The sequence below is a fragment of the Oreochromis aureus genome, linkage group 1, assembly GCF_013358895.1.
Source record: "Oreochromis aureus strain Israel breed Guangdong linkage group 1, ZZ_aureus, whole genome shotgun sequence".
Lineage (NCBI taxonomy): Eukaryota > Metazoa > Chordata > Actinopteri > Cichliformes > Cichlidae > Oreochromis > Oreochromis aureus.
In genome coordinates, this window is record NC_052942.1 from 21085657 (window position 1) to 21105785 (window position 20129).

The following is a 20129-nucleotide window of genomic DNA, read 5'->3' on the forward strand; positions in this document are numbered from 1 at the left end:
TGTTTTGCAGAAAATTACACTTTTTGTAAGCTGTCTGCTCAAAATATTTCATCTCAGACCTTGGAATTGAATTCAGCCAGGAAATCAAAGTGCTTCTTGAGGTCTGTGGCCAGTATAGCCTCGATGACGAGGAAACGAAAACGCTTGAATTCCATGTGATCCAAGTTGACGAGGAAGTTGAACTCAGGTCGGGAAAGGTAGAGGCTCCAGGCAGATGCTGCATGGTGGTTCTCCAGCACTGAGCGGTCATTGTACAGCACAGCCTACAGCGCCCAGGAGGACAAAAGCACAAAGTGTCAGAGTGGCACACTTAAAAGATTCCTAAAAAGTTCTAAAAGGTTAATAATAGGGTTGCTCGTGTGTGTGCGTATGAGCTGCATAACTTGTATTGTGTATAAAATAGCAAATACAGTCATGGTAAAAAGAAAAGCTACTGTCGGCTGCCCGTCATCCTCGTCAGTAGATGGATCTATGGTATCGATTTTTAAATCCTAGGTGATCGTTCTCGAGTTATTGTGTTCACTGTTTAATAACAAAGTCCTTAGACCTCAAGGTCAAAGGTCATTGTTATTCAAACTAATCCAAGACTCTTAGCAGATTCACCTATTGTATCAAACTGTCGACAAACTGTCAAGTCACGGTGATGGAGAGCTGATAATTTTGTCTTGTTCTGCAGCCACAGTACTTGTGCACTTGGCAGTCAATGAATCGACCATAAAGTCCTCCGTGTAGCAAAGTATTCTAGAGTCAAACGTGAGGCCATCTCTCAAGCAGCAAAAACCTGGCCTAAACCGGATCATGCAGCAGGACAATGATGTCGAGCAAGAAAAAGAAAAGAATCAAGGCGTTTAATGGAGCAGTCAAAGTCTAGAATCAACCTGACTGAAATGCAGTGGCAGGACCTTTGAGAGAGCTGTGCATAAATGAATGCAAACCTCAATATACTGACACAATGCTGTAAAGAAGAGACAAAATTCAATGATTCAGAGAAGGACAAAAGCCATAAAGAAAAAGATTATTGCAAGTTATTGCTACTAAAGGTGGTTCTATCAGCTACTGAATCGTGGGGTCAACTTAGGTTTTCACATTCTGGTTCTGCATTTTAGCTTAGTGTCTGTTAAGTAAATAATGAGACAGTGTAATATGTCATTTTCATCTTAGATCAATCTTAGTATGTAAAACTTAAAGAAGACTTACAGAAGTTAAATGTTAGATGACCCTGATTTTTCTTTTTACCGTGATAATCAGAAAAGGAGAACAACTTGTTTACGAAAGCAAAGGCGCAGACAGAGCTGAAAACATCCACTGGTTGAAAGGTATCAAATGATAACAAATGTTAAAACATTTGATACCACGAAATACTTAAGATGCTTTCAACAGACATAGTGGTTGTCAACATCGTTAGCAATCAATAGGTCCAAGGTTCCCTCGCCTTTTCTTTTAACTCACTTTCCTAGCACGAAACCCAGACAGAGTGAGCGCTATCGCTGGACATGTTGTCAAAATACAATATTTAAACTGGGGCAAGTGGTTAACTGTTTCATCGCTCATTTACATAACTCGCCACCAATGAGGGAGCATTAACTGGCCATGTGGTGACAAGCTAATCTTGCACATGATCTTCATTTGTAGAGATAACGAAGGAAGCCTCAGGAAATCAAATAACACATCAGCATAAAATAGCCTGTCAGACAAGCACAAGTGTGGCTCGTGTGTCACGCAGCGGTGATGTAAAGAAAAGTTAAAGATTAACTGAAAAACCGGACACTAACTCTATAAAGACAAATCACAAAAAATACCATGTGAGGCAATCTGATACCGAGGTGTAGGCAAGCTAAAATGTAATATTATGCTTGCTATGTTACAGAGAACATTACTGCATTAACTGTAATGTTATCTCTAGTGTAGGAACCTAATGTATCTGATGTTACTATATTGCTAGTAATGTTAATATAATAAATCATACATCTTATGTCCAGTGGCAGTAAGCATGCCTTGAGGTGGAATCGGATGAATGTAAAAGTAAAGCCACACAATATCCATCGGGTGACACTTCAGGAAGGCACAATCAGTGCTGCACAGACAGCCATGTGAGTTTCTGTATGTACACGAGGCTTGTCTCAGGCCAAGTGTTGATATTTGCTCTCGGGCTGTTGGTCTTCAGGGAAAACAGGTTCCAGCCCCTTTCAGGCAATGACCATCAACAATCAGTGAGTAATTCACCCTGCAGACTTTGACATAAATGCATTTTTTAACATCTTTCTTTGTTTTATGGAAGATACTGTTAATTTCCACAGGAAGCCTAGATGACTATGTAGACTGGCCACCAAGGCTGAGACACAAATAAAAACTTCTGTGCTCGGTTTAGCATGAAGGCAGCAAGTCTGCAAATGTCGACACCATGTGTGAGACACCACATCTAACACTGCTGTACTAGTAGACAAAGTGCAGGAAAAATGCTCAGTGATTCATCCGCTTAAATAGGGGTGTAAGCTGAGTAAGTATAACTAATAACAATGTTTTGTACACTCTGTCTTCACCACTCCATTTTCAGCAATCCATGAAAATGGCACTTGGCCTTAACCCATATTTTGAATTCATATTGTTATCCTCTGTTTCTGTTATATCTGCAACCCTTTGAAGTACTAGCAGAAACTGTACGCTACCTGAGGTGCATTAGTGGCTACTAGAAAGGCATTTGTGCGACCAGGGTGGTCATAGTCGTGCATTGCAGCTGCTACATAAAGGGCCATGAGCTCCAGGGCAGGGATGTTCCAGGACAGGCAGCCATAGCTGTCATCTGAAATTGAGGAGCTCTTGGACGAGGCGTAGGATATCCTGCCTGGAGAGATTCCACTATCCGAATCTGGAACATAACAAACAAGACTGATGAGTCTCAGCAATAAAAAAATGAGACAGATTACACTTTTAGCTCTTTTGTAATTAAGCAAAACTAAACTGGAGCTAATGTAAAGGTCTCCATACACCTACACACACACACAGCGTTCTATGCCAGCGTGTTCGCTGTTTTAGATTTCATTTCCCATATCACTTCCATTTTCTCACTCCCCCTCTCCTTTCCCTCTTATCAAATGACAGCTGCTCTGGCAGCAGAGGGTGCACGTCAGTGGATAAGCCTCAGATAATTTCTAATAGAGCTTAAATATCATCTGCAGACATGAGCCTGGGAATCTCTGCCATTTGAGCCAAACCATCTGCTTTCTTTAAACCAAATGTTACAACCCGTGAGGAAGAAACTCTTAAAAGCCACAAGCAGCAGTAACAGTGCAGGCACTTCCACAGCATGCACACTTTAGCTAAGTTAACATAATAAGTCTAATTATGTTTAGTTGGCTGTATTTTTTTGTTTTTCTTCACATTTTTTTTTAATAGTACAGAAAAAAAGGAGACTTAGAAGTGTTTCTGACCATTTAAATTAAAGATTGCATGTTAATGACATTTTTAATTTTTTGACAGTGTGAGGAAATCACTGGGAGTCAATGTTGTGCGGCCATGTGTTTGGACTGCAAACAGCATTGTCTAGAGCAGCTTTCGCACATGCACTACGGCCCTGAACTTTTTAAGACACGGAGAGAATGTAAATGAATGTAAATGTTCAATTCAGGCAGATCAATCACTGACTTTACCCCGAGACCTCTTTAGTACAAAGGTCAGATAATATCCGACTGAGCGCATATCCAGGCCCTGTGTCCTGTCACCTGCACACTCTACCCCGGTGCCTCCCTCTGTCTAAACCAAATGGAAGTATTTCAAGTGGAGGAAACAGATCTGTGATTTCCCAGCACTGGTTGGCATGTATGCATGAGAAAAGTGATTTATAAGATTATAATGTAATAGTACAGACTGTTGTTTACCCGTGTCACTCCCAGTCACATGCTCACTGTGGATCTGCTGGAACCCAGGGATTGGTCGAGTGGTCAGGTACCAAACAGCGTGCAGCACATCAGTAGCATGTACCCGATTATGATCTGCGTGTTTTTAACCATAAAAGTTTAACTTATAAATTATTGGTTATTAACATAACCATGTATAAGATTTTTTTTTTTAAGTCTTAAACACTGCACAGTGCAACACTCACAAGGAATGTCTCTGTATCCATTTTCCAGAGCACAGAAGTATGTCATGAACTCCCTCACAGGGATCTTGAAGATCTCAAAGAGACACATATCCTGGAAAAGGGTGTATGTCACCTGGGGAAAGAAAAGCCAGCTTTACTAAAACACCCATCCGAAAACAGGAAAGCCAGCGACATCACATCAGTTTAGTGCTACAGTAAAACAAAGTAGATTCCAGAAGTAATAAAGTTCACAGTTGGCTCAAACTGAATCATACTCATAATCATAATCAGTCATAACTTAGGGAGGAGGTACCGGAGCATCCAGGCTCCACTAGACTGCTGAACAGCTTCATTCACCAGGCTGTCAGGAGACTTAACTCTGTCCACTACCTTCCCTCTCTGCCCCGATACACCTGGACTGTAACATCCTCTCTCATACATACTGTTTGGAACTTTACTGCAGAGAGAACTGTGAGAGAGAAACAATATTTCGATTCTCCTGTATGTCGTGTATACACACACACATACACACACAAGCCCGTTTAGCTATCTTAGTGAGGACCTTCATTGACATAGTGGTTTCCCTAGCCCCCTTACCCTAACCATTAAAAATGAACGCCTCACCCTAACCCTTACCCTAAACCTATCCATAACCTAATTGTAACCCTGACACTAAAACCACATTTTGAGCCTCAAAAAGGCCTTGAAATTTGTGAGGACCGGTGTGTGTGTGTCCTCACAAGTGACTGTTGGTTCTCACAAGTATAGTAGAATGCAGATTTCAGTCCTCACAAAGATAGCTAGACAGGAACACACACACGCACACACACACACACAGAAATGACAACACAAATCTATGAATCTTTGAAGCGTTGCATCTTTACAAATGCAGTGCTGCACATCTGTTTAGACCAAGTCTCTAGCTATAGAGGCTTTAGGAAACTGTACTGCTACATGAGGATGATTTACCACGATTTTGCTATGCATGTACTTCACTTGGTAGACTGTTTTCAACTGATTTATTCGAAAGGTATGAAGCTGTGCCTCTGGTGTACCTCTGCTGAATTTGGTAATCAAAGTTTATAAAAGAACTGGACATATTCACTTCAGACTAAAAGGCTAAAAGTCTATCCAACAGAGAAAACAATGGTCATTATATGCTACTAGCAGAACTGCTTATCAGATATGTACATATTGGGTTTGTAGTTGTTACTAACATAGCTTAGGATCCTTCCGGTCTTCCCTCCCGTTCTGTCCACCAGGTCAAAAATCTGGAAGTTCCAGGTGTTCATCCTCTCCATGAGGGTCTCGTGTTCCTCGAGCATAGGATCTAGCATAAACTCCTGTTCATCCTGATGACACAACATCATTAGGCTCATTATAGACAAACAAACAACAAAACAATGCAGTATTTTCCTTCTTATTCTACAGCTAGCCTGCTGACAGTTTGATCAGAGATTTGCAAATATTTTGTTTGCTGGTCACCGATAATGTACCCTTCTGCTGATAGCAGGACCTCACATGGCGTATTAAAAAGATGCTTTTAATACGCCATGTGCTTCATATCTCCGATAAACTCCCAAGAAGTTGTCATTGAAGGCTTTTTACTGCTTCTTTGGGCATTGCATGGTCTGACCTTGGGAGGAATTTGTTGGGATATCTGATCCTCGAGGGCCTGAGCAATAAAACCAGTTTTTGGTCTGATTGCTCCAGACCAACAAACTCCCCAAACTTCTGCCTCTATAGAGGCGCTCACACTTGCTGATGATCAGTTCTTCAAGTGCATTTGATTAGCAGCATCTGGCTGCTAATCACCCTCTTAACTTCTATGGAAACAGTGCACTTAATTTTTTTCACAGGCTTTTCTCCGGTCGATAATCACACTGTGAGTAAAAGCCCTCTGATTAAGCTCACCTCTGATTCCTGAGTCTGCTGGTCTGTGCTCGTGTTCTTCTCCTTCTCCTTCTCCTCCTCTGTCAGCCTCTGGTCCCCCCCATCGTCTGGGCTCCCATCTTCAGACACATCCATCTCCGAACTTTCCTCCCTGATCAGAGGTTCTCCTATGAACTCTGGCCCTTCCCCTGCTATGTATAAATACATACAACACAATGTAAAACCACCCAGTAATACATCACATGCAGAGAAAAACATTAGCACCTTACACAGTTTATAGAAGTTTTATATTCTCAACCCGAAGACTCGAAACTGTGCCATTGTTCCATAACATCTAACTATATGTACCTGAGCGTCTCCGCTGAGCCTCAGTGGTGTACGATTGATGGGATTCCCCTGTATCACTGTTGCCCTTGAGCATCTGACGACCGCAGCTAATAATCACAGACATAACCAAATGCAATACATCATATACCTCAATGGCAATCACTGATAGACTGGATAAAAGGTGACAGTGTGGCGCGTCTCTTCAGTTCTGCAGGTCTCACCTGGTGCAGAGAGGTAAAGTGGAGCTACGGAAATCAGGGGAGTTTATTGTGTAGCCCAAGGGTTTATGCAGGTTCAGATTTACACTAGGCTTCGTCAAGAAGTCAGCCGTGTCTGGGAACTCCACAGGCAATCGAGGAACAAGGGACGATGAAGAACCAGTGCCTACAGCGGGAGGACTGTGGCTTGGAGAGGTGACGGGGCTCAGGCTCGGTGATGTGCCTAGAGAGAATAAAGGGAGTGCAGGAAAAAACAAAAACAGAGCCAAACATGAGCAATAAACAGACGTGCAGTGAGTCTGAGAAGCTTTATATTTAAGTCTCACCTGCTCTCCTGGACCCCGCATGGTATGTGAGGGTGACAGAGGAAGATCTCTGCTTGGGAATGGTGAGCAGGTTTGCATTAGGCCCATTGGACAAACCTGAGCTGCAGGACAAAAACACATATATTAAACACAGGATTTAATAAAGAAAATATAAAAAGGGTTTCTTTTTATCAGACGTTATGCATCATCCAGACAAAGAACAACAGTTCAAGGCTACTCTGGCAAGCCAATCACGTTACACCACAGAAACAAAGACAAAAAAAGGTGCCAACATAGCTAATCCACTCCTGCCATCCAGTGGAGACGCAAGGTAACAGACACTGCACCCCTCTGTCACTACAGTAATTCAAACCAATTTTGAAATGAATTTATTTACAGCTTCTAACCCCATTTTTTTCTTAATGACATCAAACACTGAAGTGTTATGCTATAATTAATAGGTCCATTCCTTGATTGTGCATCAAAGAATAGATTTACTAGTCCTTGGTTCATCGAGGTAGCCTTAGTTAAAGAATAGACAACTGTACTAAAAGTAGAGTGATTTATTTACATTTGGGTAAAAGTATCACTGCACTTACTTTTCACGATAACTTTCATTATGACTTTCTGACAATAAAAGGAACAAGTTAGATCCTGCGAGAAAAGCAATTTTATCTGCTCCCAAACAGGAGAGATTCAAATAAGAGATAAATTACGTGCGCTAGCAGCTCTACAGATACTCTTGTGTTTCTGGGAGGTGGTAAGGTAGACAGCTGAGTTTGTGATGAGTACCTGGTCAAGTTGAGGTCAGGGTGCGGTCTCTTCCCGTTGTTACGTTCCCACCGCGAAGAGGCGCAGTCAAGAGAAGGGAGTGCGGAGGATGCAGATGAGGTGGAACTACGCCTTGGCTGAGGGGTGGGGAGGCTGTTTCTGCTGTTCAAACCCTGATTGGTGAAGAAAGATCCAGTGATAAATGTGTTTTATACAGTAACATTAACATCATAAGTTAACTTGGCTGACTATTTGACAGTAGTAATCAGTTTTATGGCTTCAAAACTATTTCCCATCACAAACCAGTGCTGGTTAAAACTATTAATAACTGATAAGGGACTAGTTTTGTGCAGTAGTAACACTTGTTCCCACCTTAATAGGTTTCCTATCACTCCTCTCTACAGAGTCCTCCACCTCATCGCAGGAGTAGAAACCTGGAAAGGGGGTAAAAGGGTTGACCCTGGGGCGGCATGAGCCTGAAAAGGTCCCCATGAGGCTGGAGATGCTGCGCAGAACTGAAATAGTGTGTGGAGGCAGTGACGAGTCCATGAGCAGGTCTGACACCAGATTCCTGGCCTCATTGATGACTGAAAGGTCCACACCGTTGCCGCTCACTGCACCCTGTTGTAAATGCACATACGCTGCACAGGTTAGGGAGCAGAGCTGCAAAGGCAGACATAAAATGACAGTTAAAAGTTTATGGTTTGTGGTGTCTAGTAGACTCCTGCTGGAGTGTGGTTTATGGGCAGATAGGTGGCCAGGAATAGTATGAGGTTTATAATCACGTTCTTTATTTGTTCACGCTCAATCTTTATCTCTTTTATGAATTCCACTTTCCCATAAATTACACATAAACTGTGCAAAAACATGAAGAAGGCACTTTAAATGATTCTGAATCCGGTCCTTGGCGATTTTGGTTTCCACTGACTATTATGTCTTTGTGTAAACTGCACCATGTACATCAACTTTATATACAGTCACATGATAGATAAAAATAGTTTTCACAGGACTCTGTTCATCACTGTAAAAAACTAACATCCCATGACTCAGCCACTTGTAGGTCTACTTTTAACAGCAATAACTTGAAGTTATCATTTTCTTTATGACTTTATCCATCTCTTAAATCATTGTAGAAGTGTTTTTTTTACCCACTTCCTTTACAGCATTGCTTCAGTTCAATGAATTTTGGGCATTTGTGCACCCACAGTTCCTTTACAGTCACACCGTTTTAACCCGTTTGGACACCTTGATGCTTTTCTCCTTCAGCCATTCTGCTGCTGCTCTGTTTGGGATTATTGTTCTGCTGTTTGGCCTATTTTAGGCTGAGCTTTAGCTCTCAGTTAAATGGTTTCACATTAACTGACAATTCATTGTCAACCCAATAACTGCAAGATGCCATAATAATGTGGCTGCTCAATATGCCCAAATCATCAACTCTCCACCACCATGCTTGACAGTTGCTTGTGTAGTGTTTGTGTTGATGTGTTTGTGTTTGGTTTTCCCCAGATGTGGTGAAATGTCTTACAGCCAAACATCTCTACCTCGGTCTCATCTGTGGTTTGTTCGGATGCAGCTTTGCAAACCTAAGCAATTTTCTTCTTAGAGAGATGAAGCTTTGTTCTTGCAACCCTTCCAACAAAGCCATATTTGTTCAGTCTTTTTGAACTTTAGCATTTAACATGCTAGCTGTGGCCTGTTAAGCCTGAGATGTAGCTACTGGTTTTTTTTTTGCAGTTTCTCCGAGCATTGCACGCTCTGACCTTGGGTTGAATTTTCTGGGATGTCCACTCCTGGAAATCTTGTGGCATTTTGTAACACACACTTGAATGCTCCAGACTAGAAACTAACTTCTTCTAGAAACTTCTGCTTTTCTGGTGCCGCTCACACTTGCGTTTACATTTAATCAAGTACATTTGATAAGCAGCACCTGACTGCTACTTACCCTCTTAATTCCTATGGCTGGAGTGAGGGTGTACTTAGTTTTTTACAGAACTGCAGATCCGATGTGTAATTTATTTGTTCCCTAATTTTTTTCTAAACACTATGTATTGTTTCCAACTTCCTCTTCCACTTGATTTCCATTTTATTGTCTCCTTATCCCTCTTCTCTTCCTCTAGCCTTTTGCACAGCAAGATAGTAAAAATAGTGTACGTGGATGAAAACACACTGTGTCTAGACCAGAAATTTGGATTATTGAAGTGACATGCTATTGTCTAAAGTGAAATCCGCCAAATTGTGAGCGCAATCTGTTATAGGGTTTTATCCCTTCTTTTTTTTAGAGCAGATTTCATACAAAATGCTGTTGTTTGTAAGAAACAAGAGCTAAACCTGCCAAAAAGGTTGCTGAATGTACAAAATACGTGTTTTAACTTAATGCACTAAACCCGAATTACTCTCTGTGGGTGGACTACAGACTGAGTTCTATCTAAAAGAAACTATATAGGCAGTGTGTTTCCTGAATTACCCACAACTTTAAACCCTCATAAACATGCGAGCTAAACAAAGCACAGCACTGACCTGATACTGTGGTTTGTACCAGTGTTTCAGATCCCAGTCCCATAAGATCATCTGAAAAGAAGAAACAAAGGAAACGTCAGTCAAATGTCATCTTTGTATGTGTGTTTATTTATAACAGAGAATATGAAATGTATCTACACAGATGGAGCTCATGCTCTGACCTATGCTCCACTCTGAGCACAATGCTTTATGACTTTACAGAGCAGGCGCCGGTGGGCCACAAACAGACAGCTTCTGCTCGTCTGTTCTTCATGTTATCTAAACATTAAACACAACAGTGTAGTCGCAGATTACATTAGGGATTCCCCGTGCCACAAAATACAAATTTTACTACAGGTATGCTAATGCAGTCTCTGCCTGAGTGACAGCAGACAGAGGCCTCTCACTGAAAGCAAAAGCAGAAAAGCAAACCACGAAAACCACCAAGGTGCGTCTACAATAGAGCTACGAGATCTTATCAAGCCTCAACTACGTCAATTAGAAGCGCTATCTGTTGGTAACTACAAAGGAGCTCTCACATATTACAGAGCTGCACAGCCAAAGTGCTGTGCAAGTTGTTTAACGGTATGTTTCAGGACATGAAATAACCTAAACCTTTATGACAGAGTATACAAATATAGCAATTTGTAAGTACTTGAATTTAGTTATCCTCTTGCACATTTTCTACCATGCACTTTATAAAATATATACAAATGCATTTCTGGATAGCATAGCAAATCACAACATAAAGCTTACGAACTGGATAAATGTGTGCCAAAAAGTGAACTTTCATGTGTAAAAATCCAGACATTAAACATTCCTTTTACAGCGCCAGCATGCAGTCTCACCCCGCTCCACAAGAGGGAGAACCACAGGGGAGTATGCCTCACACGAGAAGCAGCATGAGTCTCATCTGATCATGTAAACACACATGCAGCCATGATACCATCAGACATAATTAGGTCACAATCAGCAAAATCAAAAGCAAATTTTTATCATTCTGAAATATTACTGTTACACAGGACTGAGCAGAGGAACGCTGAAAAGCAAAAAGTTTGCATTTTGGCACTTAAATACCAAAACTAGCTATTTTATACTATATTTTTCCAGCTGCGGCATCATTGGTTGATTATGTCCATACAGTAATCTATTACTAAGCTTGATAAATAGATCAGTAGGTCCATGCCATCTCCTCTAATCACTGACTGTTTCATTGATCAAAGTGGGATGATGGGTGTTTGTCATCAGCATCTGTACAGTGCTGCCAAACATTTAATATGGCAAATAAGCCCTGCCATGGCAACCCGACATAGAGGCCAGCAAACAATGCTCCATACACCATGGCAACGAGATGGCGGGAGACAGCCTGAGGACAGAGTTGTTGGCCTTCTGCTTGTTTACAGAGAGAAATAGAAGGGCCGAAACAGAGAGGGAGATGGGTAAAAGCTGAAGGAGCGGATGCCATTAAAGCAGGGATGGAGAGTAAAGGGCTGAGAACTACAGAGAGAGAGACAAAAAAAAAAAACATGTGGACAAAAGCTGCCAAAACCTCACCGTTACACTAGTCTCTTCACTTCTCTCCTTCTCCTCTGCCTTACCTGAGCGCATAATGCACAACAGCATGGGCTCCTCCGTGATTCTCGCTAAGCTCAGAAACAGGAATAGCTGGATGAATCACTGCTAGCGCCACAACCGGTAAAGCTTGTGTCAAGAGGCATGTGCTCCTTGTGCACGTGACGCGATAAAAATCTTTCAATGAGCACGAGATATTGTCTCCAGTGACGTCACGAAATCATAGCATGGGGAAAGAAGCACAATTCAGCACACGTAGACACCTTTACGCAAGCAGCCGCAGACACAGCAAAACACAAGTGAAATGCCGTTCACCTCTTTCACCATCGTGCAAGCATTGCAGATATACTCGTCAAAAGTATTGTGCAGCATAGATATAACACGTACATGTTTATCCTTATTAAACAGTAATACACCGATAATAAACATAGGTAATATACATAATATGTCATTTTTCCTTCTAATTTTAAGTACATTTTGATACAACTTATACTTAAACGTGCTATAAGACAGTTTTGTTTTGTTTTGACTAAAACTAATTAAAAACTAGATTTGAATCAAACTAAACATGCTTGCAGCTGATAATTAAATATCCATAACTTGCATTATATTTGACTTACTTTGACTTTTTCTGACATGATGCTGATTATGTCAGACCACCTACTTATCTGATTAATTTGATTAATCAATACATTTTTTACGTAGGGGAAGCGACACATTAACAACTGAACATATCGCCTATAAGTGATTCCAAGTAACACTGTGTGCACAACCTTATAAATGTGGCTATGAGGATTATTTTATTTCCAGGAGGGAAATTATCTCTACAGATGCACGCATTTTTAACAGTCAACTACAGGCGATGCAGAGCATATGACATCCACTTGCTCGCTGTGAATTATCTGGATAATTTTGCATTGTTCTCACACGGAGTTTGTACTAGGGAGCTGCCAACCGACGTCTCCAGAGTTTTTGAGCTTCTCTGCATGTGTGAAGATGGCTAGAAAGGGAGCTATACAGATAAGAACACACATCAAAACATACTGACAAATACTGATAAACATGACATAACATGAAACGTGAAAATAACTCCTCTCACAGGTCATAAATATTTCCTAACAGGAGTCAATAAAACTGTGCAGGCCATTAGGCCTCCGGCTGGTTACACCTGTGTGTCATATTAGCTGGGCTGTGTGGTGCGAGAGGTGCTAGAACTGATAAAAACATGCTAATAAGAGTGCGTGGGGAGGGCAGAGAAACGGTATCAATGGCAGCCAGACAGGAAGGGCATTTGCATGTAGAGGAGCGGGGCACTGCTGACGTCAGTGTGCAGCGACACACACAGCGTCAGCAGCCCTCTGCACATGCACATGCTGATAATGAGGGCTAAGCTCTGGCTGTCAAGACCTGCAGAGGAGGACAAGATGATACAGCCTGATTGTTTTTAAGGCTATATTCAGGAAAAAAGTGCAATAGGGGTGGGGGGTGGAAGCACATCCTGAACTGACAGAAGTGTGCCTGTAGCTTAGTGTAAGAGCTCAAGCAGGCTAAGGAAGAGGCAGACTGGGATTAAAAATTGTCTCTGAACTTCTGACCTTGACAGACTTGCTACAAGGCTTTGTCCTACATTCAGCCGCAGATAAACTGGAAACCTATGTGATAAAATATTTTGCTTTACTAAAATTCTTCAAATTTAGCATGCATTGCATCACGATGATGGATTTTCTAATTGCACTTTGTAAAAACTCTGCTGGACAGCCCACAGGGCCAAAGACTTTTGCTAGTCTCAACAGCAGCCCCATAGATCAGCAAGTCCAATGGGAAAAATCAGGGGCCTCCAGATGGCCAGGCCGCCTATGGCTGTCACCAGTGTTGTCAGGGCGACCTGGCAGGGCCATGGAAAATTCTTTGACTGTGGAAAGGAGCTCGTTCAAAATGTCATTCCTCTCTTTCACACTCATCTACTACTTCACTGGACCTGGAATTGTTCAGCGCGTGCCTTGCACAAGCGAACATCTGCAAGTGTCCTTTGGAGTATTTTTAAATACTATAAAACCAGTTTCTTGGTATTTATATATATGAGACAAACTGTGTCCTACTACAAAGAATACAAGTAGAGTTTCCACTTTGTGGTTGCTGCATCCGCATATCTCGGACTCATTTTATATGCAGAAAAGACTTTAAAAGAATTAAATTGGTAAACAGACACCAAAGATTAGTGTCACAAATTCGATGTCTGACCAAAGATGAAATATGATCAAAATTCCCTCTTGTGTTCCTGAGCTGCAGCTTTAAATAATGGCGAGCGTGTTTTTGCAGCAGATCACTATGAAGGCATAGTGAATTTGACCCTCGACCTTGTGCATATCAAATGTCATCACTTCTTGAGCTATGGCTTTTGTTAATTCACAGCGACCTTGATCTTTGACCAACTAATTCCAATCAGACTGAACTTGAATCCAAGTAAACCTCTGTGCAAAATTTGAAAAATGCTCTCTAGACATTTGAGAGAAACAGACAGGAAACCAGAAGACAGCAGCTGTTAATTTATTGTCTCACTTCACCTCACCATCATTATCTCTATGCATTTTCCACAATAAAAACATCTAACATCTACTATCGTCTGATCCACAAGAGAGTACTTGCACTTTTTTTTATCTGGAGTGTAACAAACTACACCACAAGAAAGCACTGAATGTCAAAGAAGTTGAATAAAATATGTTAAATGCAAATTGAAAGTGTTTTTTTTTTTATTTCTCTATCAGGTTTCCCCTTGATATGGCAAAATTTAAATTGGCATATTTTCAAAGAGAGATTTCTGATTTCCTCCGTATCATCTGACGTATCATGTGATGTGTTCATAGAGCATCTTTGAAAACAACACACTGAACCATGAGCTACAACTGCAGAAGTTGTGCCATTCCTGTTAGCTAAGAACAGGAAACTGAGGCAAGAGTTTGCATGGCCTTGTCAAAATTGGACAAGAGAAGATCGGGGGGGCAAAAAAACATTCCCTGGTCTGATGAGTCTCGATTTCTGCTGATAACATCGTGAGGGCATGGATCCATCCTACCCTCCGTCTGTGGTGTAATGGTGTGGTGTGGATATTTTCTTGGCACACTTGGCCCAGTACCACCTGAGTATCACTTAAAAACCAGAACCTACATGAGTACGACTGCTGACCATGTCTATCCTTTTATGTCCACAGTCTACCCATCTTCTGATGGTTGCTTCCAGCAGGATAATGCACCATGTCATAAAGCTCATCAACCTGGTTTCTTGAACATTTAACAATGAGTTCACTGTGGCCGCCACAGTCACCAGATCTCAATCCAATACAGCATACAGGATGTGGTGAAACTGGAGAGTCCCATCAAGGATGTGCAACCAACAAATCCGCAGCAACTGTGTGATACTATCACGTCAATACGGATCAAAATCCACGAGGAATGTTTCCAGCACCTTTGTTGAATCTCTGCCATGATGAATTCAGGCAAAAAGGGTCCAACCCAGTTTTAGTACCATGCAACTAATGGCCATGTGGTAACCAGTGAGTATACGTGTTTTTATGAATTTGTTTTTGCTCTTCCCAATTACATAACCATATGGTTGGTTACATTTACTACAGACTCCACTTCACACCCTATTGCGAACTGTACACTGCAAATCTAACTGTGTGATTACACCTTTTAAACTACTGGGAAGTGTAAAGGCAATCCACTGGTCCATCCTTAATGTAACATCCATCTTATGAGGTTAAGGCCTTAACAATCTATAATGAAGATAAGCCTAAACAGTTGGTCTTTAGCACTAACACTATCAGAACTGGTTGTGTAAACTACGACAACTGGTACATGCTACATGATACGATAAGATAAGCTCCATTAAATAATTATCCACAATATTTTAGGAGGCTAACAAAGGAGCAGCCCGGAACTAATGGCAAGTACACAAATAACTTCTTAATAAGTTATTTGTGTACTAAATAGTCGTAAATAGAAGAATGAGGAGGACAGATGAGGATAATTGTTATTGTAGCTATTTCTCTCTATTTAGAGTCATTACTGAAAGCTGATCTAAAAAAGATCATTTATAAGTCCAATAATACTTCTTTGTCTCACACTATTATGAGAGTAGGCCCTTTCACATTTTTCTCATGCAGTATAATGTTTTCTTTAATTATTTCTTCATTTTTATAGTCATGTAGTTTGAGAAAATCCTAAAGGGGACACTTACATGAGTAAATCATAGTATGAGATAAGTCATGTACAACATAAACATTTACTATAGATCTTTTCTATTTCCATATGGGTGTTGCTACCATCTTGTGAACTATATACTCCATTCAAACCAGTTCTACAGAAAGCTTTTACACTCGCGTGACCTTTATCACAGAGCAAGATACCGTGAAAAGTTCTAAATCCTCCTTTTTATTTGTCTCCTTCTAGAAAAACATTGTTGTTTGTTCTCCGAGGAGTATAATTCATTTACTCTAGTTTCCTTGATAAGTTACAGATGCCTTTTCATGGGACCCCACCAGCTCCAGAGTGTACTTAAGTGAACAACAAGCAAGAGCAAGTATCCACAGATGTGCATGCAAAACCATGTTCAGCCATGCTTTGTGTTGGGCTTGTTTATTTTTAATGTATGTGTGTAACAACTATTTAGAACATCTTTGTGGAGCTTTTTGCAGTTTGCAGGCCATTTTTCACATAAAAAGCAGCATTTTGAGATTTCTATGCCCTATAGATAATAATAGTTTTAATAACAAGCATAACTGGTCCCAAATGTGATGTGACCACATGTGCCCATTTGTCAAGATTATGTTACAAATGAGACTAATAAAATTTTGTCCTGCAAAAATCACATGCGGGATGAAGCAGCAGAGCAATACTTTACTGTATGTTGTGAATTAAATGTGGAATGTGGATTTGTCCTCAGAGATGTAATGGAAAATGAGTTTTTATAAAGTTAAATAAATACGACTAAAACTACATCTAAAAATAGCAGCAAAAATAGGAAAAACAGGAAACCAGAGGAATTTGGACAAGACCAAGTGATTGATCAGCTTCAACACTAATCCAACATCCAAGCATGTCTGGCCTACATCAACAAAGCTTTGTTTAATCAAAGACTAAGGCTAAAGACACTTATGGTCGCTCCTTGCAGCTGCAGACTGATCTTCTCATCTTCTATCATTGAGGCCTAGCATGTGATTTTACTATGGCACTTTGTTTACATGAGTTTGTCGATGTGAGGCGCACAGCCTGTGCACACGCAGGCGCTAATTCCACAGGGGAAAATTGCTGCTGCTGTCTGTGTCCCCACAAAAAGCAGATGGGCCGGACAGAGGCTAACAGAGAAAGAGAATGGAAGAGTTATAACTAAGCTCAACTTGACTTTTGGAATGTAGAAGGAAAATTATGCGTGCCAAGTTGGATACTGCTATCAAGGCGTAGAGACTGGACAAGCCTGAGGCATGTGGGAATGGTGTTTTTTTGTCAGATAGTTCAACTCTAAATATTAGACGACTTTTTTACCTTTATGTGACACAATCTGAGCTACTAAAGTGACCCATGTGCACCCCTGTGTGGTGAAGGAAATGACTATGAGCCGACTCTAAGAAGTTACCTTGTGTTCAACATGGTCGATGCCAAAGAACCTGCTGATCAAGTAAAGTTTTAGCAAAAGACACAGAGGCCTTACAAGCAAAAGCATGCAGAACACATTGGAGGAGTCTACAGTAAAAACACATGGCTGCCTAAGGAAGCCAAGGCAAGAGCAGAAATCACTCAGGCTGCTCTGTTTCTGCAGGTGTGTCCTCAATTCAAGAGAAAGTGGCGGTAGAGGATACTTAAGTGTCCCGGCAGACTTTCCACTTTGTTGATTTACAGTACAACACAGTTGACCTAAGATCACTCTTGGATCTTCCAGGAAAAGATACAGGAAGTCTCTTTGTGTGAGTGTTGCTGCTGCTGCAAGAAGTGTCAGTAAACAGCGAGTACTTCTTTTGTTTTTGCGGGCTTTTTGGGGGCTTTTGTTTTTTTGTATGTCATCAGTTTTATTTTGACTAACTGCTCTAAGATAATTTGATCAGAGACCAGAAAGACATTAGAACACCTCAGCTTTTGTTTGCTTGTCACACAAGGTGGAATAAATAAAACGCAGTACACGTAAAATATGGTTAAAGCCAACATATCTACCACATTGTTTGCTTTTAAAGCCTTGAATATGCCATTTTGCCCATGGGCACCCAGGTTTTTGGGGTAACCATATTTGCAGGAGAGGGTGGAGTGAAAAGTTGTCACCAAAAGCTAACTACCTTTCTGCTAGTACAAATAACCACACAGCAAGCCACCTGTGTCACCACCCAAGTTTTATTCAAAGTGGTTTTGCACTTAATCGTGCATTACTTTGAAGTGGGCATTATATTCAGATGCAGACACCAGAGATGAGTGTTTCGTCTAGACTATTAGGCTTTCCGTTTTGACAAAGCATATAGTTAGGGCTGGATCAGGTGACCCTGAATCCTCCCTTAGTTATGCTGCAATAGGCGTAGGCTGCTTGGGGCTTCCCACAATGCACCAAATGTTTCGCGTTCACTCACCTTCTTCACTCACTATGTGCTTGCACACCACTCTGCATTTAATTATTAGTTATTAATCTCTGGCTGTCTTCCATTGTTTTCCTTCATCACTCCCAACCAGTCTAGATGCCTGTCCCTCCTTCAGCCTGGTTCTGCTAAAGGTTTCTTCCTGTTAAAAGTGAGTTTATCCTTCCCACTGTTGCCAAAGTGCTTGCTCATCTGATTTCTCTGTATTTTTGTAGAATCTTAACCTCACAATATAAAGTGCCTTGAAGGACCTGTTATTGTGACTGGAGTGGTCACTCAGACCCTGTAAGACCTGCATAAGCATTAGTACAATTTAACAGGTGAGTCACATAAACATGTTTATTTCTCCTATAAAACTAGTCTTTATGGTTCCATAAGAAATAATTCACCTTTGGACCAGCCTCAAGTGGTCATTCAAGGATATTAAGTTTAGGGCACTTCAACAACTCCAAAGAGACTGCAGCTTGTTTTAAATCCTGGTATTGGTATTAGCCCAGAATTTTACAAATGCCAAATAAAGTCAGGAGAAAATTACTAGTGTCATTTTTTGCACCCAACGTGGTCACATATTGTTTTTACAATGAAAACTGTAGTTCCTGCTGTATAGCATAGTTTGACAATATAAGCATTTCTCCGCATATTTCATAGTTGCACAGGAAACAAGCCATTTATCTTCATCTAATGTTTTTGCTTAACTTATTGTAGTCACTTTCAGTTACAGGCTGATTGCTACCACAGCGTTGTATTTTAGCTTCGCTTGGCTGCACAGGCCTCCAGAAAATACTTTAAGCATCAACTCACAGAGCAAGTGACAATACTGATTGATAAGACTGTCAACACCTTCTGACTCAGCTGTTAAAAAGCAAAGCACTGACAAATGTAAAAGTGAAAGAAGTTCAACTTTCCATTACGAAAGGTTTTAGTTGTGACATACTGCAAGATGGTTATGAATCCAGCTGTTTAAAAGGATTTGTGAACTCATCCTGGATTGACCTGCTTTCTGTCAACAACACGATCTTATTGGCTATGAACTTCTAGATGAACATTCACAGAAGGAATCTATCAGCAGCAGATTTTGAAAAAACTAAACAAAAAAACACACACTTTCTGCAGAAAATCAATTCACACTGTGGGGATGTGGACAAAAAAGCAGGGCTGGCCAGTACACACAAGTACTTCACAAGGTGTGTACTGTCCAAGGGTATGTGTAAGAGTGTATAAGCAATAAGACAGGAGCTGAAAACAGAATTAACTGGTGGCTAAAGTTTGTTGGTTAACAAATTTTTTTGAGTCACAAAAAAGTGTTTAGAGATAAAGGCTCCAAAAATAGAAAATATCAAATGAGCGGCAGTTTTCTGAGCGAAAATGTCTTTTGATGTTACTTATGCAACAGTAACTCAAATGTATGAAAGCCCGTTTCCGCCACTGAAAAAAAAAGTATCCATAACTCGATATTTCAAGTTATTTTCTCAAAATTTAGAGAAAAGTAACTCGAAATTTTGACTTAATAACTCAAAATTTTGAGAAAAGTAACTCAAAATTTGGAGTTAGCGCTGCCAATCAGTAATCTACCTGAATTACTTCCTTATCATTTATTATTCTTTATTATTTCCTTTTTACCTGGAAGCTGAAGCCCTCAGCTCAAAATACTACAGCTAAGCTACCAGTATTACAGCCAGTCCTGAATGCACAAATTGCTGAGTATTTTCAGCGTGGCTTCACAAATGATGAAATCCTTGTGTTATTAGCTGAATCACATGGCGTTACTATGGCAAACGTACTCTCGAAAGCGCCAATTTGTTGCTATACATTGGTAGCTCATAATCTGATTTTGAGTGTGCATTCCTCTGTGACAT

General features: G+C 40.7%; 1 protein-coding gene across 1 annotated transcript in view; it reads right to left on the reverse strand.

Annotated features, from left to right (window-relative positions):
- pde3b (phosphodiesterase 3B) overlaps nt 1-20129 on the reverse strand; it is a 48560-nt gene that overhangs the window by 7462 nt on the left and 20969 nt on the right. Inside the window, exons 2-13 of the mRNA XM_031748710.2 lie at nt 10110-10160; nt 7965-8213; nt 7614-7765; nt 6843-6943; nt 6520-6739; nt 6320-6405; nt 5993-6162; nt 5296-5430; nt 4100-4211; nt 3876-3989; nt 2667-2866; nt 60-263 (exon numbers count right to left, since the gene is read on the reverse strand). Coding sequence (XP_031604570.1) covers nt 60-263; nt 2667-2866; nt 3876-3989; nt 4100-4211; nt 5296-5430; nt 5993-6162; nt 6320-6405; nt 6520-6739; nt 6843-6943; nt 7614-7765; nt 7965-8213; nt 10110-10160 — 1794 coding nt within the window. The remainder of the gene's footprint in view (nt 1-59; nt 264-2666; nt 2867-3875; nt 3990-4099; nt 4212-5295; nt 5431-5992; nt 6163-6319; nt 6406-6519; nt 6740-6842; nt 6944-7613; nt 7766-7964; nt 8214-10109; nt 10161-20129) is intronic.